This window comes from Gadus morhua, chromosome 18 (genome assembly GCF_902167405.1).
Source record: "Gadus morhua chromosome 18, gadMor3.0, whole genome shotgun sequence".
NCBI lineage: Eukaryota > Metazoa > Chordata > Actinopteri > Gadiformes > Gadidae > Gadus > Gadus morhua.
In genome coordinates this window covers 18,745,889-18,771,250 of record NC_044065.1, presented here as the reverse complement: position 1 = coordinate 18,771,250, position 25,362 = coordinate 18,745,889, and the positions used below count along the sequence as shown (strand labels likewise).

The window sequence follows — 25,362 nt, the reverse complement described above, 5'->3', positions numbered from 1 at the left end:
GTCAGGAAGAGGCGTCTTGCTCAGGGACACTAATCTATCTGTAAAATATTACAGATACTAACCCTTCACTGGGTGTGACCTAGTGAAGGAAAAAGAAGGAGTATGCCTAAGCTAGACCCTTGCTTCTGATTGTTCTAAATGAAGTGGTTCCTCCCAAACTAGAGTCAAGCCTGTCCCATGCTGAGCATCAGTGTTGTCGGATAGGCTGCATTTGATTTGGTGATATTGAAGTTGAAGTGCATGCTGTTGGTGTGAAACTACTGTGCTCTGGGAATACCCGAAAAAACAAAAGATCCCTGCCGATAGATTCCGCTCAGTGCAGTCTCCCCTCCATCTCTCCACTTTGTCTTTGATTCCTCTGACATCTAGTGATGACATCATTGCCCTTGTGTACTTGAGCGGATATCTAAGACGCACAGGAAGGGATCTTGTAACAGTTGAGACCCAGGGCTTGTAGCAGGGATGAGTTTCTCTTTTATTCTTGTTTATATTTTTGTTCTCTCATAAAAAAAATCTCAATGACTGTTGGAAGGTTTGGTTGAAAAATATATATTGACACAAAAATAAAGATATATCTGAGCTGGAACAACCTTCCCTCTTTTTCTTCAAATATCTCTTTCTGTTGATAGTTTTCTTCCCTCACCTCCTCTGTTATCACCTGCGTTTTCCCTTCCTTCACTCCTTTTATTTGTTCCTTCTTTCACTCTCTCGATTCTCTTGTCATTCCTTCCCCTCCTTTTATTTCATTGTCATCCTTTTTCTCCTTTCTTCTTTTTGTTTTCTTCCTTCCCTTCTCAGTTCATTTTTTCCTTCTTTCCTTCCTTCCTTCTTTCCGTCCTTCCTTCCATCCATCTCTCCCTCCCTCCCTCCATGCTCCGTTTGTTTATTTGAATGTGCCGGGTGTCTGGGGGCTAAATCAGTAGTCTGTAGTGCCGGTCGTTCTCGGAAAGAACCAGCCCTGAATCAATGTCTCTGACACGCAGGGAGGGAGACAGTTAGGGGAGGGGGAGGGGGAGAGGGGAGGGGGAGAAGGAGAAAGGGGGGAGAGGGAGTGAATGAAGCAAAGGAGAAGGAGAGGGACAGAAAGACAGAAGGAAGGAGAAAGAGAGAGAGGGACAGAGAGATAGGGAGAGAAAGACAGAAGGAAAGAGAAAGAGAGGGAGAGAGAGAGAGAGAGAAGGAAGGAGAAAGAGGGAGAGAGAGACGGAAGGAAGGAGAAAGAGGGAGAGAGAGACAGAAGGAAGGAGAAAGAGGGAGAGAGACGGAAGGAAGGAGAAAGAGGGAGAGAGAGACGGAAGGAAGGAGAAAGAGGGAGAGAGAGACAGAAGGAAGGAGAAAGAAAGAAAGAGAGGGAGAGGTAGAGAAAGGCGGAAGGAAGGAGAAAGAGAGTGATGGACAGAGATAGAGAGAGGTAGAGAGAGCTGGCAGAGTGTATCTCGCTCTCCCAAAGGGAGTCAACCTGTGTGATTGTAAGGGAAGAGAGGACAGAAGAGGTTGAGAAGGGGTTGTGTTGCTGTTTACGGCTCACCGAACCCCCTAGCGTTCACTCCAAGAATTACAACGGCATATTGATTCAAAGTAAAAGGAACCGTTGAATGCATAAAAGACAAAAATCTTGAAAAATTGTATTATGTTTGGTTTGCAAGAATGTTGTTACCACGACGAAAACTTTAGTTTTGGTCTTTTTTGTCGGCTTCTTTTTGTCCATTTTTGAAGTGACATGTCCAGGTATATATGACTGAATAGCAAGCTTGCAGCAGGAAGAAGTAGAGAAATGATGATGACGATGATGATGGAAAAGGAGATAAGAGGAGAGAATATAAATGACTATATAGTATAAATCATAGATTATAAATGATAATTAACATTATGAATCCTCCTTGTGTGTGCGATGTTTATGGTTTTGAGGTTGGCGATTTCAATGATAAAATACAGTTTTAGATTATGATTACATTGAAGGTGATAATAGTAAATAATACTATTCATAAAAAAAGGTTTACCCCCATTTACTTTCTCTTTAACTATATCCTTATTTCTCTTTATATCCTGTGTGTGTGTGTGTGTGTGTGTGTGTGTGTGTGTGTGTGTGTGTGTGTGTGTGTGTGTGTGTGTGTGTGTGTGTGTGTGTGTGTGTGTGTGTGTGTGCAGGTGTATATCTTTATCATGTGCATGTTTGTTTGTGTCTGTCTATATTTCGGTTAATGCATGGGTGTGTATTCTTGTGTTTGTATGTGTCTCTCTCCTTATGGGTGTGTATGTGCGAGTTTGAATGTGTGTCTCTCTCCTCATGTGTGTGTGTCTGTGTGTGTGTGTGTGTGTGTGTGTGTGTGTGTGTGTGTGTGTGTGTGTGTGTGTATGTGTGTGTGTGTGCAGGCCGTGGACAGGGACACGGGAAACTACAGTACAATGCTGTACCACCTGATCATCCAGCCGCCAGCGGGCAAGGAGGCGAGGGACAGCAAGGACGGCTTCGTGATGGAGCCTCTCAGCGGCCTGCTGAAGACCGCCATCATGTACCGCAACAAGCGCCGCCACCACTTCAAGTTCAAAGTGGTCGCCACCGACGACTACGGCCGGGGCCACAGCAGCACGGCGGAGATAGTGGTGGGTCTGCACGGTGTTTGTCCTCCCTTGGATTCAACATGGCTTGCACTCTTTTTTTTTTTGGTATGCTTTATGATAGATTAAGATTCAGAGGAAGGTATGGGAGAGAGAGGGGCGGACATACAGCAAAGGACCACGGACAGGAATCGAACCTGTGTAGCTGCGATCAGGACTTAAAGGAGCATTTCACCGGTGGAGGCATGAATATGTATTGAAATTGGGTCCTATATGTAGTCGAGTAATAAAATAAAATTCTAATTTGGTGCCGTCTTGACCGAGAAAAGGCAGAAAGTGACTTTTCAACTCCCACCATGCACCACGATGCACAGCTTCGCTGGCCACTCGTTGTCCCGAGTGTTTAGCGCTCTGCACAGCCACCCCAGACTGTCAGCAGGGAATACGTCGAAATGCATGTACGTCATTATTGGACACTTTAGTATGGTTAAACATGATTATCAATCATTATAACACAGTTTATAGGTCATAAAAGTCGAAAAAAGCATAATAGGTCCCCTTTAAGGCTTCGTTATGAACGTGTTTTCGTTCTATGTCGGGTTTAAGTTGGGTTTACGTAGCGGACCAATCAAAGCCGTTCCTGCTACGTCGCCTTGAAGCAAGGTTACAATTTTTGGGATTTGCATGTCCGGCCCTTGCGGTGGATGCAAGGAGGGTCCGCAAGGACATAATGGGTTTGTAAACCCCCTTGCGTTGTGTTGACATGAAACCATAATTAGACCTTGGGCCTTAGGGGGACGCGCTCTAACTAGTGAGCCACCATGGCCCCAAGGCTTCCGTTCTTGGCTTCTCTTCCACAGGGAAAAGCCCCAAGCTGGAGGCAACATGTGTGGTGTTGGTTTGGTCCAATATTCCCCTTTAGTTTTAGTCCGATACCATACTCTAAATTCCCATATGCTTTCATGCAATGATCAGTATGTTTAGAAAGGTACATATAATTCTCATAAGCGTATCGTGATATTTATTTAATTCTGCATGATTATCATGATATTAACATCTTCCATGTTGCCCAGTCCTCCTTTCTTGGATAGTGTTATCAAATACTGCTGATATGAGTGTTAACTTTGATGAGCCGTTGTATTTTTCCGTATAATTTTGATTCCCATCTGACATTCAGGTTTATTGGAAATTCAAAGCCAAAGTCGTTTGAACACCTCAAACACAGCATACACATGCAACATAAACAAGATTATATGTCTGACATAATCGTTGTGCTAATAAGTAGAACGTGCAGCAGCCAGCATTAAATGTGGACAATAAACAATAACAATTAAGTGCAAGCATATTAATAATTTAAAAAGTATAACAGTGCAAGGATAGTAAGATAAGTCCAACGAAAACCGGAATTAAATATTAAATATGAACAGTAAAAATGTAAATAGTAATAATGTAAACAGTAGGATAGACAGTCCAGGCTGGGGGAAGGAGGGAGGGGTTGTGCATAGGGGCTAATATAGCCAGTAAACTGTAACAGTGAACAGTGAAACAGTAAACAGTAGACAGTCAGTACACTGTTTACAGGAGGTAGTGGGAGTGGTGGTAAGGGAGACAGTCTACATAGAGAAGTCTATCTCTCCTCTTCCTCCCTTCAGGGACATATTAAACAGATGGATGGCCCTGGGGACAAATTATTTCCTTAGTCTGTCAGTTTGACATGGCATTGTGCGTAAACTTGAGCTGTTCATGTTCTTCTGCTTTGTGATCGTGCTGTGAAGAGAATGACAGTCATTGTCCAAGATGGTGTGCAGTTTGTTCAGGGATCTTTTGTCTGATGTTAATGTGATGAACTCCAGTTCAGTGTCCACAACAGAGACAGCTTTCCTTACCAGCCTGTCCAGTCGCCCTGCATCCCTCTTCTTATGGCGCATTTTCCCCGGCGGGTGCGGGTCGGTTCGGTCTTCAAAGGTGCATCCGGAGGAGCTTGCTGCAGACATTGAAGGACCACAGCCTCCTCAGGAAGGACAGCCGGCTCTGCCCTTTCTTGTAGAGTGCATCGGTGTTGGCAGACCAGTCCAGTTTATAATCCAGGTGTATCCCCAGATACTTGTAGGTGTTCACCCCCTCCACATTGAGTCCCTCAATAGAGACTGGCAGCAGAGCTGATTTGGACCTACGGAAATCCACCACCATCTCCTTGGTCTTGGCAGTGTTGAGCTGTAGGTGGTTGAGTTTGAAACATTGCACCAACTCCTCCACCAGGCTCCGGTACTCCCCCTCCTGCCCATCCCTGATCAGAAACCAGGTTCTATCAAGGACCCGGTTCCCCTTTTTTCAAAACCCGAAATTCATTAATGTTTGGGCTTATTGATACCACTGTCGAGTCCAGCCGTCCATTTATTATTATTTTTGTCCCGTAGGTCCTATAACGTAATGTTGTGTCCCTCGAGTCGCCTCGCGGCATTTAAATCAAATCAATCCAGTCACTGCAGCGTGACCACCAATGTTTTTGAATGGAATTGTAAGCAAAGAGGTATTCCAAGTAAAACAAGTGAAGTCTGGCAGTTAACTTTGCTCATGAGGATGGCTGAACATGCGAAAATAATTAATTGTATAGGAGGGAACGCAACCTCAATGGCTAGGCACATTAGCATTGTGCATCAAATGAAGGCCAAATGCAATACCATCGGAGACAGTACCTTCTACTGTCTCCGAGTTGAAATGACTCCTGTCTCCTCCTTCTCTAGTCGCACCACAGACGGGCCCGTCTTATTCATCCGTTCTAAGTACGAGCGGTAATCGCACACATTGTCGCTACTCCCGTCAGTTAAAAATAGTAATCCAATTGTGAAGTCGGTGTTGTAATCGGCAGCATACAGGCTAGTTATCTTAAAAAGTAAATAAAGTTTACTCTACGTTACTTCATGTAGAACTTATTGACACAACATTAACATATAAGTGAACTGTACTGTTCTTACTTTTTGCATCTACAAACTATCAATATAAATACATCAAAGAATGACTCACTTGGTCAAGAACACACATGCACACTTGCTCCATGTTACGTGGTGAAACAAACTACAATAATGTGCGACTGCGCGTCAATGTTTACCAAAAGGAAAATGACCCCAACTAGTGGTAAGGGCGCATTACTATCTGCCTGACAAAACTACCAAATCAGACAAATACATGGGGAATTCAGAACAGTTTGACTTACCTTGCATGGACTTGCATCACCTTACTTATCAGAGATGATTACACCATATACAACGGCAAGCCCTCTTTAGGCTTATATAATTTTCTCCTGTTCATTGTTTAAGTCAACAATAAATGCTTCACAGCATTGGCCTTCCCTGCCCCTTATGTCTGGCATGTCCTACCTTAGTTCACTTCATGACCTACCTTAGTTCATGACCTACCTTAGATCACCTTATTACCACTCTCCGTAGAGGGTTAGATGATCATTCTGCATTTTAAATAAAAATAGATTGATTGATTGATAAAGCATATACAGTATTACCAGTACTACACAAATGTCCTGGGAGCAATAAACTACTATCTTATCTGTTGTGTTTAAATGTTGTGTTTGGTGTTGGCTCTATTCTTTAGGTGTTATGACCATCTCCTATGTGTTCTTCTGTCCAGGTATCAGTGGTGAACCTGCTGGACATGCAGGTGATTGTATCAAACATCCCCCCCACGCTGGTGGACAAAAACAAGGACATACTGCTAAGGTAACACATGCGGTTCACCTTGTCTCAAGGCTGTTGTGTGTGGTCCTCCTACTGTGGAGTGCCGAGGTACAGAGCCAATGTGTGAGAGAATGAATCAATGAATGTATTCAAATATAAAGTTTTTCACAAGCCATAACTAGTACTAAAGTGAAAACGTCACGTTGTCCTAGCAACCGGATTTTCAGCTCTAAACAACCGAACGAGAGATGGCGTTTTCCATTGCTGCCATCCGTTGTTTCTTTCAAAATGAATATAAAACAATTTCAAGAGGCGAAAATCACTACCAATCGAAACATTTCGAGGCTTTCATGTATTCCCCTCGGGTATTAGAAGGAAGAGTATGAAAACGATACTTTAGTTTTTTTTTACGTGAAGACAATCTATTCTCAATATTACTTACATCATTGGTAAAGCAAACTTGCAAGTCAATTCGCAAAAAAACCTTTTATTTTCTATAAAACGTTTGTGTGGCATATGATTTCCCCTTGTTCATTTGGTTTGTGTAGAACCGAATATCGGTTGCTATGGAAACGTGACGTTACACTTTAGTACTCTATCATTACCTTCCCGTAAGGTTCTTATGCAAAGGAAACGTTGTTCACTCCTCCAGTAAAAAGGACGGACCTTAGCTACGTCTTGGCAACGGGAGGTATTCTAGTCCGCTCAGCTATTAGCTTGAGAGCTAACGTTATGCATTGTACATATTTATAATTCGAAATTCGTCCCAGCCGAAATTCGCCACAGATACTCTAGGGCAGGGATGGGCAACTTTCATGATAAAGAGGGCCACATTTTTCATCATAACCATCGGAGGGCCACATGACTGCACACTTCAACTAAACGTGAGCTGAGAGAAGCTACACAATTTTGAATTTGGTAGATATGATTTCCTGTATTCTGGTGCATTTTGGGGATGGCCACTACCTAAAAAATCATCCAGAATCATAACCTATGTACGGTATGTTAATTTAACCAACATACATTCATTTCATGTTTTCCATGCTCAAACAGCCACATGAATGGTCAGTATTTTTATCAGTGCAAAGGGCTCACATACATCATCATTCAATGAAGTCAAAAAACTGAAAAACAGTGGCCCAACATTAAGTGCAACAACTCAATGAACTCAAACCCAACAAGCAGTTGTAGTAGTTGTAGTGGCGACTTAAGTGGATATCTTTAATGACTGATATCGCTTCTAGGCAAACTAGACGAATGGGTTTGCCTTCAAATTCTACTCATCTTTCTTGACCGAGTTTTCTGTAACTCGATCAATTATTATTATTCTCTTTTTTTTTTTTTATTATGTGCGGGCCTGACTGAGTGAGGATGCGGGCCGCACTGAGTGAGGATGCGGGCCGCATGCGGCCCGCGGGCCGCCAGTTGCCCATCCCTGCTCTATGGTCTATAGCAGGGGTCTCAAACTCGCGGCCCGGGGGCCAATTGAGGCCCGCGGGATGATATTTTGTGGCCCCCTACTTGACATCAAAGTTTAGTGTTAGTGCGGCCCGTGCATTGTTGTCAAACGCACATTTCTCCTGAGTCGCTTGCCCCGCTTTTTTATCACTTGTGATAGGGTGACCAGATGTCCCGGTTTTGCCGGGAAAAGTCCCAATTTTGAGTTGCGTGTCTTAAGTCCCGACAAAAGCCAAAGGATGCTAAAATGTCCCGGTTTCCACCAACCACTATGAAATGTCCCCTGTTGTCAGCGATTACATAGCCAACGTGATCTAATTATAGCCCGATAATTAACTTAGATTGGGTCAGTTGTGCTACTTTTTTTTGTGGAATACTTGATGTGGCCCAGCCTGACCCATACTATACCTCCAGTGGCCCCCAGGTAAGTTGAGTTTGAGACCCCTGGTCTACAGCATATGACCGCTTTGTGTGATTGCAATTTAATTAATTTTTCACAATTTACCAGCTCTCGCTTTGAAGACCGATCACCGCGACATTCGTTTCAATGGGATTCGCGAGGCTCTATACTTGCAACATAAAGTGAACACATTTATAATTTGAAATTCGTCCTAGCCTTTATACCACAGATATTATAGGGTCTATTGCATATAACCTCGTTTTCTGATTACAGTTTAATGCATTTTTCACAACAGACAATTTGACTGGAACTACTACTACTTTTTTTTTCTTTGCGTTTAAGATATTAAGTTATTTCTTGCCGATGATCCATGGCTGCCTTTGTGAATGTCGGCACAATTAGAATAATCGATTATTCGATCATACCACCCACTGATTATTCGACCATGAAAAATTTGAGTTATTCACATCCCTAGTTGTTGCTATGGATTTTAAGTGGTCGCCACGTGTGTGTTTATGTTTGCGCCACGGAGGGTTTACGTTGTTACCATGGCTATGCTTACGTTGTTCACATCGATGTGTGGATGTTGTTGCCATGGATAAATTAACGATGTTGCCATGGGTGTGTTTGTCGGTCTTAATGATGTTGCCTCTCCATCTGCCTCACCATTCTGTCTCTGCTTAGTCTCCATGTATTTGGGCTCAGAGACGAGCGTGTCTGTTTGTTTGATGACATGGCGTCTTTGTGTGGTTCTGTTGACGATCAGCTGAGACTGGCCGGCCTCCAACTGCTCTCGCTCGATGAATACGCTTCGACAGGGGGCGGGGGTTGGGGGGCTGCTAGGGCTGCTTGTGTGATCGGGGTGACACGCTGTTTGTCAGGGTGCGACTTAGCCGCCAAAGTGCAGACTGGTGTTGATCTTGGAAGGGTGACAGTGGTTATTTGGCGCAGGACTGACGACATGAACAATATGGCGGAAAGAGGGAGGCTGATGACGATACCAACCCAGCCGTTGTGTCTCAATACATTCCTGGTTGGTCCACTGCGGCAAGACACAATGGGCCCTATTTTAAAGGTCTGAAACGCAAGTGGGAAGCGCAAAGCGCAAGTAGCTTTGTGGGCGGTTCTACGGCGCTATCGCTATTTTACAGGCGGATAAATGACACTTGCGTCGCGGCGCAAGTGTCAAAAGGGTTGGTCTGAAGCAGCCTAGTTACACGTAGGTGTGGTTTGGGCGTAACGTCCAACAAACCAATGAGAGTGCCAGCTCCCATCCCCTTTAAGAGCCATGAGCGCATTTGAATCGGACGAGTTGATATTTTGACAGCGCGTCTGCAGTCTCCGATGAGACAGATGCACATGAATTTCAAACTGCAAATGGCTCAGTTTATTGCCAAATAATATGGCCTAATTCACACATGGAATAAGGGGTTTTCTTCCACAACTTCGGAAATACTGAGTCCTCAAATAAATTTCGGCAAAGAAAACGTATATGATATAACATATGATATGCGGTAACTGTGGTTCTATTTAATGATATACGCAATACATTATAAACATTGTTTCTTATCAGTATTGTATGCTATCCTAATTTGCATGTGTCCCCGCGGTAATAGACATTGCCATTGATTGTATTATGCGTTACGTGTTTAGTTTGCGTGTGTTTAAACAGAGCACACACGCGCGCCCGCATTCATTCATTCTTTTTAACACTCACTGGCGGTAAAACAATGTTTTTCACGATCATCAATCCTAAAAGTTATGGGCATGTAGGCCTACACGATGTCTCTGTCAAGAAAATATGTGTTTGCTGTACGGTGTTTGCAGATGCATTGATTTAAAAGTACAACTTATTACCGCTGCATCAGCTGTTCTTTCCCAAATAATTTACCAAGAATGTGCGACTAGGTAGATGGGAGAAGCAAAGTGTATGCGCGAGGTGCACAAGCAATCCGTATGCATCGCATGCGCATGTATGCATGCGCCCTTAAAATAGCATCTGAACAACGCGCCTCTGACTTTAAACCAGGTATTTCCTGGTCAGTAGCGTAATGGTATTCAGAAACGGCCAAACACCGTTTGCGCCAGAACACGCCTCCTCCTTCCGCCGAACCGCCCCTTGGGGCGCATGATCAATCCCTAATTTACCGGCGAGTGGCGGTGGTGGGAAAAGAACGCTCTGCGCCAGTTGTAAACTAGCAACTACACATGCGCCAGTCAGGGCCGTGTCTAATGAATGGGCTGACCGGGCTGTAGCCCCAGGCCTCGCCGCTAGGGGGGCCTCCGGTCGCTGAAGGTCAAATGACAAAAATCCATACATTTTTTTTTTTAAAAAACGAGCGAAAATGCCGGTCCAAAGGTGTGAAAGTGGAAGAACCAGAGACGTCGCAGGTTGAGAATGAATTGGGGGGAAGGAACTTTGGCTTTGACTCCCTCAAGAACATGAACCACGACATCGAGGAGAAAGGGATTGTTGGCGGCGAATGTCTCCCGCTTGAGCCCCGCTGAGGGACCACCGCCGGAGGCGGAGGTGCATAAGCGCTGCCCGGCAAAGATCCCTTTCTCCTCCATGTCGTGGTTCATGTTCTTGAGGGAGTCAAAGCCAAAGTTCCTTCCCCCCAATTCATTCTCAACCTTGGCTGAGATAACCCCCAATACGAGTCTCGTTGTAGAAATACCAGAGACGAGAGTCCGACGTGTTATGCGCCATCACACCAACAGCAGAACGGTTATCCAAATAACAAGGAAGTGTACAACACTTGCGTTACAGTCCTGGAGCTCTATATCTAAATAATATCATATAATACATAGATATCTATATCATATAACATATTGTGTGCGCCTCCAGACGATATTATGAATCACAAACGACTTTGTCGGGTTCTGCGACGTCTCTGGTTCTTCCACTTTCACATCAACCTGAAGTCGACTGAACCGCGCGCTGCCTGCTGCCGGCTGCCCGCTGCCGGGCGATGGTGCCTCGCGGCAACCGGTGGCATGTCGCAGTTCATGTACTTCAGCGAGTCCAACCAAAGTTCCTTTCCCCCAATTCCTTCTCAACCATGGCTCAGATAACCCCCACGACAGTCTCGTTGTGGAAACACAAGACACGTCAAAGAACCGACAAGAAACACTTGCGTTACAGTGTGTGTATTCACACACACACATGTGGCGCTCGCACGGTCGAGTCTCATTGGCGGGCCAACGTCTCTGGGCGGGCCAGGCAGAGTAAGGGGAGGAGCTGAGATTCCTGATGACGTCATGAAGAACAGACATTCCAAATCAGCGCGCTTGAGCCTCCGTTTTTTCAAAGGCGAGCAGAACAGCTAGTGCTAGTTTTACACCAAACGCAAGTTTTAGCCACTGGGGGACCATAGGCAGGCTAGGGGAACTCATATTTATGTTAGAAAACCTCACAAAGTGAGATTTTCATGTCATGGGACCTTTAATAGCCTACAATAGGCCCTACATTGTTTTATAGTTTTTGATGAGTTGACAAAAACAGGATGCATTTCTATAAATTAAGTAACTTTCAAAAAACTGTTCATTTATGTTGTCTGGGCCTAACTTGCTGTACTTGATAGCAAATGCATTGTAGGGCCTATTACTTTTTCTGTAATGATTTGCCAAAGTCACCAAATCACCAATTTCATACTTTCTTTTTTCCTACATTTTCAAGTAGGCCAATTCAGATACATTTTGTTTCCCCATCCTCATTCTGTCAGCTTTGTCAACACTACTGCAATTATAATAAAGCTACCCTTGAATTGAAATGAATTTAATTGAATTGAAATCACTTTAAATAGTCTGTCATAGATTGGTAGGCCTACTGTGTACGCTGATGTGTCAGTGGGTTTGTGTGAGGTCATGCGTCAGAACATCATGATATGAAGGGCCTCACCCGGGTAATTAGCCCCGGGCCTCAGAAAGTGTTAATCCGGCCCTGGCGCCAGTGACTAAGTCACTGGCGCCAGATGCAAGATAGGGCCCAATGTCTGTCGTTATCTTATTTTTAAACATTGTGAGACACTTAAAAAAAACAGCTTTGTTCGCAAGTTCGCAAGTAAGTTTGGGATAGTATTTGATTTACTAATGAAATAAATGCTGAATAAACCAAAAAGCCTCTCTCAGACGACAAGATTGCGGTTGTGGCTTCACGAAGCTGAAGGCTTGGGGAGCCGAAGAGCCTGAGCAGAACGGTCTCAGGGCTCAGTGATCCAAAGCCAGGGTGTTTGTGTGTTTGATGTTATTATTGGAGGTTGGGGGATTCAAATAAGGGATTGTGTTTTCAGTTCAAAGGAGCACTAGGGTGCCAATTTAGTCAATGCCTGATATTGGACAGGGCCCCATTTCCCGAAAGCATCGTTAGCCTAAGTGGATCGTGAGGTGCATCGTACGAGCATCGTACAGTTTTCACACCGTTTCCCGAAAGCATCGTTGGTAACGAACGTCGTAAAAAAGCTCACAGTTAACGAGGACTCCAGGGGTACTCGTAGGATGCTAAGAGCTTCGTAAGCCTACTATAGCCTCAGTGGCGTCACCAGCGGACATTCTGTGTATTGGATGTGTTTTATTAAAACACATCTAGTACCACGGAATGCCGAGTGGCACAAATTTGCAACCAAAAACAGTGGTTCCCGCCGATATATTACTCATAGACTACTGTTAGATTTAAACAGCAAAGATAGAGACATGTTAGAAGTCAACAACAACATAATTTATTGCAGCAATTTAAAATACCAAAAATACATGCGCAGCCGAAATGTACCGATCAATAGCCACGTCACAAGGCATATAATAAAATCAAATGATTCCATTGCTCTTGTGTCGGAGGTCCCTTTCGAACTGTACTTGCTGTCTCCCTCTGATTTTAATTCAACCATTGTGGTTAAAATGTCCTCATATTGATCAATGACAGAAGACATAGGCTACTGTAGACATGAATCATGCTGAGACCAGCGGGTGTCGGATAATTTCTGCAGGCCTTTTTTGTTGCGATTGTTTGCATGAAGCACTGCATGCGCTTCGTTGAGGCTGTGATGACGTTCACTATTTATTGGACCGTGTCTAGACAGTAACGAACATCCCTGACCATAGTTAATCGCGTTTGTAGTCTACACTCAGACGTGAACTAATTATTGCATGCGAGTGTCTTCATTCATAAAAAAATTAAAACATTTGGGAGTATGCAATAATATAAATTATTCTAAAGAGGTCTAGACCCCGTGCGCAGCCCCGCCTTCCCCAGTGAACCAAGAAAGCCCGCGCCTCGACGACCGGGGGTTGACCCCTCGGGTTTACACAGGAAACTTGAGATAAGAAGGTTCAATCGCTGGGCGTGCCAAGCTGCGACCGAACCGGCTTGACAGTGTAAAAAGACCTATAGCATACATCATCCTGCCCAACAATATGGGCAGGATCTAGACCAAGCTCTCCTAATCGGTTCAGCAATAGCCGTGTGTCAATGCCTAGCCTTTGCGTTTGAATGATAATGAATTAATCGAACGTTGCATTTCAAATTTCTACAAATATTGTAGACTAGAGAGTGCGCGCCAATCAATGAAACCTGATTCAGAATCAGATAAAGTCGGCTCTCTATGCTGCGCAAAGCATGTTTCAGAAATCAGCACCTACTTGTCACTCAAGCTATTTTTGATTTTTGTAACATGGAAGGGGGGAAAATGCCTTGAAAAAACGCAGAGTATTCAGGATTAGGACCGATGCCTATGTCGGGCTAGGCCTAATCAATTGTGTTTTAATATCTTTAGCATTCAAATTATTGCGGTCTATTCTTTTCGTAGGCTACTCTGCTGATGGCCTTGATGGGGAGAACATTTAACGCTTTTTAACCCCATTTTCCTGTGACATTCCTGCGTCTCCCTCAGTACGGAGCCCATTTCAGCATCGTGTCAGTAGACAGTTACAATCCTACGAACGTCGTGACTGCAGTGAACGCGCGTTCATATTAAGAGGAGTTTCGGGGAACGCTCCAAAGAAATTCACGATGGTTCGCAAAATCCATCGTGAGAATGATCGTACGAGCGAAGATCCATCGTTTTGGGAAACGAGGCCCAGAAGTAATCGTTACCATGGATCCAAAGCCCGGCCCCAGGTGATTAACAGGCTGAATGACAGTCTGCCAGAACCATATATTAAGACAAAATCAGTTGAAGATAGTTGTGGAAAGTGCAAATCTGTACTTTCCACACTTTTCCATAAAGGAGAAAAACATACCACAGGTCTTTTCTGCATTCATAATGGTGGAATGAATCACCTTTGAATGCGTTCAATGCGTTCATGCTCAACAAAAAGCCTTCATGAACCCTGAAGACTTTTATTTTTACATTTGAGATGTTTCCTATTCTATGCCAGTACATTTTATTTTTATTAAGCATATTATGCTGCATTCCAGCTGCAGGACAATTTAAAGAGCTAAGCCTTGAAGTGAGTCAAGTTTTCAGACAGCTGCGATGGAAGGTGATTTCCGCTTCTTGTACACTTGGACACTCGATTGTAGCCACTTATACACTTGAGGCTTAATTTATTGTTTGTGTGTAAACAGTCAATATACAATATCATAAGTATAATTTATACAATCGTGACATTTAAATAACAACTAAATAACAAACATATTTAACTTACATTAAAGCTTCATAAGTCGACTTTCAGATCAACTGTTGAATGCTTCCTCTAAAACTGGAACAAGGAAGAGGAAATGTTCAGTTTCTACAGAGGAATCTACACTCACTTGTTCAAAGTACGGGATGTAGTCTCTGTACCTCCTGCTAACTGGTTTTCTACCTTAAATCTGATTCATACCTCTTTGTTTTGGGAGGTTGCAATCCCAATTCCCCCCAGACTGAATGTGTAGTGATGACTTTAGACACATTTTTCAGACGGATCTCTGAACAATGTTTTATATTTCAATTTTGATAGAATGTTGAAGGCCCCCAAAACAGAGGTACTTGGGTTTCCTTCGGTGGAGGTAAGCCTCCCCCTGGCCCCCCCGAAAATTTGACAGGTGATGTGGTTGAGAATCAGGATGAACTCCAACTCGAGGGCCACTAGAAGAAACAAGCGGCTCCTTGTGAGGCCCCCTGGGGGCCCTCCACAGTGGTCCCCTTCATGGCAGTGGTTGGGTTGTTCCCTCACAGCACCTCGTCTGCATGCATTACTGCTAGAAGTGGCTCTGTGCTGGGTTTAGTGGTTATGCTCTGATTACGGATCAGAGGGGTTTTGTTGTTCAGGTGAGGAATAACTCTCTGAAAGGCCCCATTATAACTGTTTCTGAAGAACCACAGGGACTTTGGCAACTAGGGATGTGGAAAGAGAGGAAATGTTTACATCGGATAATCTATTGCCTTAGTTATTAACTATCTACTTTAAATCATTTTGTAATGTACTTTAAATGTAGCTAAAGCAAAAGTTAAACCAGTAAGACGACATTCCCCTTCTGTTCATCCCCACGCAGTCATTGCAAGCCCCTCCCCTTCATATCACAACCAGGACCTCATGCGTTAGTTGTGCATCTTATCCTAGCTAGCTTTGTTGTATACAGGGAATGGGTTAACCTAGCGATTAGTACAATGAGTACAATTGTGCACCAATGCGCAGAGTTCTCAAACAACTCTCATTCATGCTGTTGTTCTCTTGGAGACTTGTTGCAGCCCTCCTCCATCCCCTTCACCTCCGGGGATGTAGCTCCACCTGTCTATGGAGAAGGAGATTCTCCATAGACAGGTGGACTGGGAACTGGAACAGACAGCTCCGAGGAAGTAAGAGACTATGGATGGAGTGCCTCCATTCATAGTCCCACCCATAGAACCTGTCTATGGAGAATCTCTTACTTCCAATGAGCTGTATTCATCAGTTACCAGTCCCCAGAGCAAGAAGAATAACATCATGACAAGAATAGCAATAACAAAGACAAGGAGACGTAGAATTTGACAAAGCAACATTTTTTTTCTTTTGTGAAATAATTGGCACATCGCTTTTGTTTATTGTAGTGTCATGCTTTTTATTTTGTTTGGTGTTATTTGCGATGCTTGATTTGTATTTTGATACGTCTGAAATAAATGAAATCAATCAATCAATCAATCAAACATCCAAACATGTAACAGGTTATATATCTCTCTATCGCCAGCCCCTACCCCTCTCTGGTGCTAAACCCATTTGAACCGGAGAGCTTTTCCTCCAAAGCATGCTCTGAAGTCCCGCCCTCTTTCTCGCCAATGACGTACATTTGAAGCTCTCTGGTCCAGACGATCGCTAGTGAGATGAGAACGCCTGGAAATTAGGTTAATGCATCACCACATGCATTAAATAAGAAGGGGGATACAAAATCCTCAGGGATTTCCAATCAGCATCATAGCTTTTCTATGCAATACTCAGGCAAGAGAGATCATATATGTATATAATATATAATAATAATACATATATAATACCAGAATGTGGGCTTGAGCCAGAGGGGAATTGGCCTGGTAAAGGGTCTTGGAGGCATTGGAGGCACTGGCACCCACATAAGCACAATGCACACACACACACACACACACACACACACACACACACACACACACACACACACACACACACACACACACACACACACACACACACACACACACACACACACACACACACAGCCAGCCAGCCGCTACATATTCATAATTAAGTAGGTGTACAAACAAGAAATAAGAAGCCGCAGCCACAAATGGCTAACACACAAAACAAACCCTTTTGCCACTCTTCCTGCTGTGTGGAAAGGTTTCCTGGGGGCAATGGGTGCTGCACATCAGGGTGTAGTGGTTCCTGTTTGCCCAACTGGGACTCTCCTGTGTCCACATGCATACCCTGCAGCATGAAAACAATGTGTGCATATGCAATGGGTTGTACCTGAAGCAATGGCTAAGTGTGTGTGTGTGTGTGTGTGTGTGTGTGTGTGTGTGTGTGTGTGTGTGTGTGTGTGTGTGTGTGTGTGTGTCTGTGTGTGTGTGTGTGTGTGTGTGTGTGTGTGTGTGTGTGTGTGTGGCATCCCGCTGTGGTTGAAATTGAAATGGCGTTCCGTCTGTTCAGCAGTGTGTTCTTTTGTTCAGAATATATTGTAAATCTTCTTGGACTCAACATTGAAACTCCTTGGTCGTTTCTGAACCCTCTTGTTCTATTCTCTACATACCACATGCAATAACATTTTGGCTGGTGTCAATTGTTGAACTATCTGATATCAGTCCTCAGTAATATATAACTCTCTCTCTCTCTCTCTCTCTCTCTCTCTCTCTCTCTCTCTCTCTCTCTCTCTCTCTCTCTCTCTCTCTCCCATCCAGCATCCTGGAGAGCTACGTCCAGGAGCAGATCCCGGGGGCCAAGGTCCTTGTGGAGTCCATCGGGCCCCATCGCCACGGCGACGGCCTGGAGCAGGAGGACTACTCCAAGTCTGACCTGATGGTGTACGCTATCGACCCCCTCACCAACCGGGCGGTGTCCCGACAGGAGCTCCACAAGTACAAACACTTTGGTGGCTTTTGTTTAGATGTTTTCTTTGAATGATATTTATTTCATTATATCATTTCTTTCTTTTTAATTTCACTCATTGGTACACTTGAATGAGCAATATTCCAAAACAAAACTGAAAAGCAACAAGAGACATACACATATACAGAGTCCGAAACCGACACACATCAAATAAAATGAGAAACCAGAAGAAAAGACAAAAAGGAATAAATAAAGAAAATATGTGTCTAGTTGATATAGACAGACACAGACAGTACACTGCTCTTTTTTAGAATTATGTTGGAGCAGGAAGGCCTACAGCTAGACCTACCACAGGCATGCAAACCCAGAATATTCCCTTTGTCTGTCAAACACTTGGACAACAACAACAACCACAACTTTCTTTTCTACCTTCCCTTCATGCCTGCAGTTATTCATAATGGGACAAATTTGGCAGGACATTGTATTACCCACTAAACAGCAGGTGGTGTCGTTATTCATTACTGATGGCACATGATGTTATCTTAAACTCAAACTTGCCGGTTTGGGTTTATGAGATTTCCAATGAATTAGATGCTCTATTTCCTCTAATCTTACTTATGTCCTGATGTAAAACACACAAGAAAAACTATGACTTTTTGTAAAGGAACACTACATTTTTCCTGAGGGATTTTGTATTCGTTGATCTATTAAATAGATGCATACAAAATACTCAGTTGTTAGAGAAAGCTGTGCCAGAATGTGGAGCGCATTGGGGGACTGCTATTTTATACATAATGTTTGGTCTCATGGGACAAGCACTTTGTTTGCTGAACCGACAGACTGACAAGTTGCTGAATAGCTTAGTCTGTGGTTCTTGGGTTTGTGAAGACACACCTACACACACACACACACACACACACACACACACACACACACACACACACACACACACACACACACACACACACACGCAAACACACTTTTTTCGGGTTGTGAAATTGTTGGCGTTCATAGTTTCCTGCTCAACATCCCAAGTTGAACATTGCAATAGACATCCTTCAAGTGTATGTGTACTGTACTTTATCACAACTACAGCCGGGAAATGCATAAAAGGCCCAGAATGAACGCACTCAACAGGAAAAGAAATATCAAACGCTACATGAAAGTTATATAAAATCCCATCCTTCAGTAGAATAAACATTATGAGATAAATTCAAGAGGAACAGAGCATGGATTGATATTTTTTGACATAAATGTATAATGTGATGCAACGATCACTCACTCAGTCATCACTCATCTTCAACCGCTTATCCGGGGTCGGGTCGCGGGGCAGCATCTCCAGCAGGGGGGCCCAGACTTCCCTTCCCCGGGCCACATAGACCAGCTCTAACGGGGGGGTCCCGAACTACCTCAACTGACTCCTTTCTAAGCAGAAGATATAATTTGAGATCATCACGGATGCCTGAGCATCCTTGAGACCCATTTTAGCCACTTGTACCCGCGATGAGCTGGCAAAAAGATATTCACACCAACAACGTTTGTCGGTTCTCAGGTTCCTAGACGGTAAACTGCTGGACATCAACAAGGACTTCCAGCTCCACCTGCCGCCCGGGGGACGCATCCTGGAGATCCGGACCCCCGACGTGGTGACCGGGGTCCGCAAGGCGACCCAGACGGTGGGCTACACCGAGGGGGCGCTGCTGGCCCTCGCTGTCATCATCATCCTCTGCTGTGTGCCCGCCATCCTGGTGGTGATCGTCACGTACCGACAGTAAGTACACAAGAGACTCCGAAGGGAGGGATTTTTTAACATACTATGGGGTTCATTCCCTTTAATAAAAATAGGATAGGTATGGATCTAATTGTGCATTCATACCAAAAGCGAATATTTCCACTGCGTGACGCAAGTGATTTGCGCAAACTTCAAAACACTCCCACGAGTGTAGGAGGAGGGGCCTATTATGAAAGAGAAAGTTTCTGTCTGCCGATTCATTCTCAGCCATGGCCGAGATAACCCCCACTACGAGACTTAACCTGTTTTGGAAGGACCAGAGGCGTCTGAGAACCCTGCGCAGTCATTAACGGACGTGGACGTAGGCCTATTGAAAATAATAGGCCAAAAAACGTAGGCATGTCACATGTTTAGAGCCGTTATTGTAAATCTAATACATTTTCCACTGTGGATCAACATAGTTAAATTCATTTTGGTGTGAGATTGGGTTGCGGCCGGGAAAACAGCCAGCAAGTTTTCCAATAAACCCCATGAAGACTAGGCGTAACGCCGCCCAGTGCTCTGTGGTTTTGCTTTCCGACCCGGGTTCCGCCCCCCCCCAGAATGACCTTCACATTAATATGCAGTGCTTTAACTGAGGTCCTCCAGACGTCTGAGCAGAGAAGACAAATTCTTAGGATGCAGATCAATAGATAGGCTGGAGATGGTGAGAGAGGAGATAAGTTACACATCATCTAAAATGGTAGATAAGACTTTCTCCATTAATTGGTGAGCACTTTGAATGAGCCTTTCATCGCTCATTAGGAGGGCGGCAGTAGCTCATGAGGTAGATAAGGTTGTGTGGCGACCAGAAGGTTGCTGGTTCAATCCCTGGCTCCTCCTGGATAAGGCTTTGTCTTGCGTGGCTGACACCGCCGTCGGTGTATGCAGGCGTGTGTGAATATGAGGCAATAATTCTACAGCGTTTTGCGTGGGCATATGTTTGAAAAGTGCTAAAGGGCTGTCCAGTTACCGCTGTGACAGGTCAAGTGCTAATGCTAACACACAGTGAACAGGTAATTGGACTGCCACTTCAGCAAGAGCCAATGACATTCGACCTACGTTGCAGTTCTGCTCTTTTCCAGTCTCCCATGAGATAATGATGAATATAGAAATACATATTTTTATCTTCCTTCATCTTATTTTAATTTTTCTTGGGCTAGGGCAATGAGGATTTATGTTTCCCATGCCAATCAAGCCTCTTCAAAGACGGGGTTAGCAATTTATTTTAGAAGCTTTTTGTGCCATATTTATTTTCATTCTCTACATCAATACAGCAATCACTTAACCAAATGCTCTGACAAAAGAAAAAATATCCGGTATCTGTTGCCGTACCAGACCGGTAATAGTCCAGTCCTATGCTTAACTTAATTAAATGTAATTGAGAGAGAGTCAGAGTAACAGAGAAGAGAGAAAGGTAGAGTAAGCAAGTTGTAGAGAGAGGTATCGACAGAGAGGCAGAGAGAGAGAGTGCCGGCACAGTGGATGTCAGGATTTCTTTAAACTCTGATTAACATTATAGCCTCTCCAATAATCAACTCACCTGGGTTCTCTGTGTTACCATGGCATCAGGGTCCACGGTGGAGGATTATGAGAGGAGATGGGATAGGGGAGAGGAGAGGAGAGCGGAGAGAAGAAAGGAGGGAGAGAGGAAGGAGAGAGGAAAGAGAGAGAAGAGGGGACAGGGGAGAGGAGAGGGGAGGGAAGAGGAGAGAGTAGAGGAGAGAGGAGAGGGGACAAGAGTGCGGCTAAAAGAGAGGAGAGAGGATAGGAGAGAGGACAGGAGAGAGGAGAGCAGAAAGGAGAAAGGATAGGAGAGAGGAGAGGAGAGGGGGCAAGAAAGTGTTGAGGGCACCGAAGATAGGGGGAAGCGGAGAGTGCTAGAATGCAGGGAGAAGAGATTTGCAGGAGTTTGGGGGTATAGTAAGTAAGTAAGTAAGTAAGCTTTATTTGTACAGCGCCTTTCACAGACCAGGGTCACAAAGCGCTTCACAGTTAAAAAAAAAAAAAAAAAACAATAACAATACACAGTTAAGAAGTACATACAAATTTAAGTTTAAAAGGCCAAGACAACTAGGTGACAAACATAGCAGCCCCAAGACAGCTAAGCAAAAGCATGAGCAAACAAATAGGTCTTTAGTTGCTTTTTGAAGGAGTCAACAGACTCCATCGAACGCAGAGAGAGCGGAAGATCGTTCCAGAGCCTGGGAGCAACAGCCTGGAAGGATCTGTCTCCTCTGGTCCGGAAACGAGTGTGTGGCAACGTCAACAGATTCTGATCCACAGACCTCAGAGCCCGAGTTGGGGTGTAAGGCTGGATCAGATCACTGATGTAAGGCGGAGCCTGGCCATGCAAAGCTCTGAACGTTAAAACCAAAATTTTAAAATTGATCCTGGACGAAACTGGCAGCCAATGAAGAGCTTTAAGAATAGGGGTTATATGAGTCCTCCTATTGGTGCGAGTCAGAACTCTCGCTGCAGAGTTTTGCACTAACTGCAGGCGAGACAGCTCCTTTTTGTTTAGACAAGAAAACAAACTATTACAATAGTCTAAACGCGAAGACACAAATGCATGAGTGATCAGCTCCAAGTCATGTTGTGAAACCATTTTCCTGAGTTTCGAAATGTTCCTCAGTTGAAAAAAGCAATTTTTGGTCAGCTGTTTACAGTGCTGCACTAATGACATGTCTTTGTCAAACACAACACCCAGGTTTCTTAGGCTCGGTTTGACAGACTGGCCCAAGTCACCCAGGTACTGGTTAATCCCTGGAATGGAATCATCAGGGGCAATAACCAGTGTTTCTGTTTTGTCCTCATTAAGCTGCAGGGTGTTATCACTCAGCCAATGTTTTATCTCCACCAAGCACTGAACTAAGGAACTTAGCCTCTGGAGCTCAGTTGGCTTGAAGGAACAGTAAAGCTGGATATCATCAGCAAACATGTGGTAAGAAACATCAGGAAATCCCTGGATGATTTTTCCCAAGGGGATCAAATACAGCAAAAATAACACAGGGCCCAAAACTGAGCCTTGGGGGACTCCACACAACAGATCTGCTGACTCAGACCTTATTTGGTTAACAGTGACACTAAAGCTACGCCCAGAGAGGTATGACGATGTATGTTGATAATAGGAGCTGTGGATGAATCGTTAATCTTTCAGAATGTTGTTAAGTGCCTATAATGAAGAGGGATACTCAAAATCAGCACAGAAACACAGTTAACCATGAGGAAACTTGCTGTGATATATGAATCATAACAATTGTTCTATTTTTCTCCCCCTCTTCACCTTCTCTCTCTCTCTCTCTCTCTCTCTCTCTCTCTCTCTCTCTCTCTCTCTCTCTCTCTCTCTCTCCATGATCCTGTGATGTGCATTGCGACCAGGTTTAAAGAGTGAGTACCTAGTCATTAATGTTGTTTTATTTGTCACAAAATGTAGGAGATTGCGAAAAAAAGCACATGGTTGTTTTTATGTAACAAAGCACAAATAGATTTTAATTTAGTGTACAGTTCCTAACTTATTGTCTAAACGGCATGACTGAGAGGATATCAATTTACTACATAGTAACAACGCTCTTATTGTGAAAACACTAGTCATTGAAATGCCGGTACTTTGCCGGTCAGTTAGTGCCCAATCCCCTGACTGGCTTGTTGCTTCCAGGCGCCAGGAAGAATGTGCCAAAACCGCCCGTATCCAGATGGCACTGCCATCGGGCAAACCCGGTCGCGGCACAGCGAACAACCTCTACGAGGAGCTGGGGGACAACGCCATGTGAGTGCACACCACTACGCCAGGGGCCCCGCAGCAGGGGCCACACGTGTTAAGAGGCTGTTTAGTGGGGTGACAGTTGCTCAGGAGGTAGCGCGGGTTGACTGGTTACCGGATGGTTGCTAGTTAGATCCCCGACTCCTCCTAGCGTGTGGAGGTGTCCCTGATCAAGACGCCCTGCGGTGTGTTCATGTGTGAATGAATTGATGAATTGAAATGGTTGTGACTTTGGACAAAAACACCAGCAAAATTCCTTTAAATGTAATACAAATGTTAAGTTGGCCATTTAACAGCCAATGAAATGGCTGACTCAGGTTTCCAAGGTGAGGTTAATCCCAGACGTGTGTAAGTGTGCGAGTAAGCTGGTGGAACTCTGGCTGGCTGTCAGACTAACAAACAAAGTTTGATAAGTTTACCAATGAAATGTTGCTCTTTGTGAATATGCTGTCCTTTGTGCCTCAACGTGTAGAGCAGTGGTTCACAAACCTTTCATGTCATCTGACATGTGGGTACCTACCGAGTACCCCCTTCGACCAATCACATCCTACCGAGTGCCCCCTATGACCAATCACATCCTACCGAGGGCCCCCTGTGACCAATCACATCCTACCGAGTGCCCCCTGTGACCAATCACGTCCTACCGTACCCCCAGCATCACGGACAGCTCACTGAAATCTAAAAACGAGCAGCAAGGTTTGTAGATGTCTCAGTGGGTGAGTTTCCCGTCATTGATCAGCGAAAGGGGAGTGTTGTTACACTTGGCTGCATACAATTATTACTGGTACGTCAGCCACAGGACGGGTCATGTGGCCCAGGAGGTAGAGCGGGTTGAGTGTCGAGGTGTCCCTGAGCAAGACGTCTCACCCTTACTGCTCCTGACGAGCTGACTGTTGCCTTGCGTTGTTGACCACGCTGTTGGTGTGTGAATGTGTGCATGAAGGGGTGAATGTTAGGCAATATTGTAAAGCGCTTTGAGTGGCCGCTGGTTAGAAAAGCGCTGTATAAAGCAATCCATTTACCATTAACCATTTGGAAGGTAAAGCACAGATTTCTTTGGAGTACCCCCTGGATCCATCCAGGTACCCCTGGGGCTCTCCTACCACGTGTCAGGGTTGCTGGTTCAGTCCCCACCGGGAACAACTAGTGGAATGTACGCACGTGTGGCATTGACAGATAAAAGCCCCAACTTGAGTCAATCTATTTCAACAAAAGACTGGCTATGGCAAGCCGTCTCTGGATAAGTCAATATTAAATATCGCTGCGTATCAGCGAGTTATACACAAATCGAATAGCATCTCTTTGTACCAAACTCCTAACTTTGTGTATTAAAAAACGATATCTGAACAGAATACATGCACACGCACATGGACACACAAAACACGCAGACACGAACACAGAAAAGGCAATTTGGTTCATTTCCATTTCCCCAGCAGTGCACTGAGGAAGACGGTGGGTCTCATCAAACGGACATGCCTCACCGAATCCCTGTCCGTTCCTGATCTGTCTCCACACACACTCTCTTCATTCACAGCCCATAGGAGTGGCACTTCATATGCTAGATAGTATGTGAATATACTATCTCCAATTTACATACAATTATTGAATTTCGCCAAGTGTATGTTCTTAGTTACACAGCTTTTTGTGCCTGCGTGTGTGATTGCATTACACTCTTCTGTGTCTGAGTGTGCACAGTAGACTATGAGCCAGCCTATGCAATCAGGCTTCGGTGTGTGTGTGTGGGGGTGTGTGTTTGTGCATTTATGAATGGGAAAAGTTCTGTTTGACTGTGGCCTCTTTTTCCAGAATGTCATGTAGAATTCCTAACCGTTGTTCGTATTTCCTTTTGTGAATTGGTCGGCCTGTCCTGAATAACTTAACAAGTTGAATGCTCATGCTGTATTTTCGTACCTATCTCTCTCTCTCTCTCTGTCTCTCTTAACATGGCATGCAGTCAAAAGTGAGTAACATTCTGTTTCTGGCCTGTGATAGTAGGTAGTGGATAGTAGATAGTTGATTTAGATAGTGGCACCTTGATGGATGTTTTATTTATTTTTTGTTGCTTTGAATTCATATTCTTGTTTTAATAGTTAATAGATACAAAGTATAGTTATGTGGCTATAAAGGTTGGCTATGCAGCCCCCTTCACGGGGAATACCCATCAAGCCTTTAGCATGAAGACCTATTTTAGGAAGCACTGCTGAAGCTTGTAGTGTCGATGTATGTGAATGCGCTGACTAAGTTGTGAATTTTC

The 25,362-nt window shown here is 44.3% G+C and overlaps 1 protein-coding gene across 2 annotated transcripts in view; it reads left to right on the top strand.

Annotated features, from left to right (window-relative positions):
• LOC115530779 (protocadherin-15) overlaps window positions 1-25,362 on the top strand; it is a 227,544-nt gene that overhangs the window by 141,441 nt on the left and 60,741 nt on the right. The window contains exons 30-36 of one of the 2 annotated variants that reach the window (XM_030339518.1): window positions 2,374-2,604; window positions 6,202-6,290; window positions 17,427-17,603; window positions 19,127-19,345; window positions 22,727-22,735; window positions 23,004-23,114; window positions 25,063-25,068. In XM_030339518.1, coding sequence (XP_030195378.1) covers window positions 2,374-2,604; window positions 6,202-6,290; window positions 17,427-17,603; window positions 19,127-19,345; window positions 22,727-22,735; window positions 23,004-23,114; window positions 25,063-25,068 — 842 coding nt within the window. The remainder of the gene's footprint in view (window positions 1-2,373; window positions 2,605-6,201; window positions 6,291-17,426; window positions 17,604-19,126; window positions 19,346-22,726; window positions 22,736-23,003; window positions 23,115-25,062; window positions 25,069-25,362) is intronic. The other variant, XM_030339520.1, reaches the window with a different exon arrangement.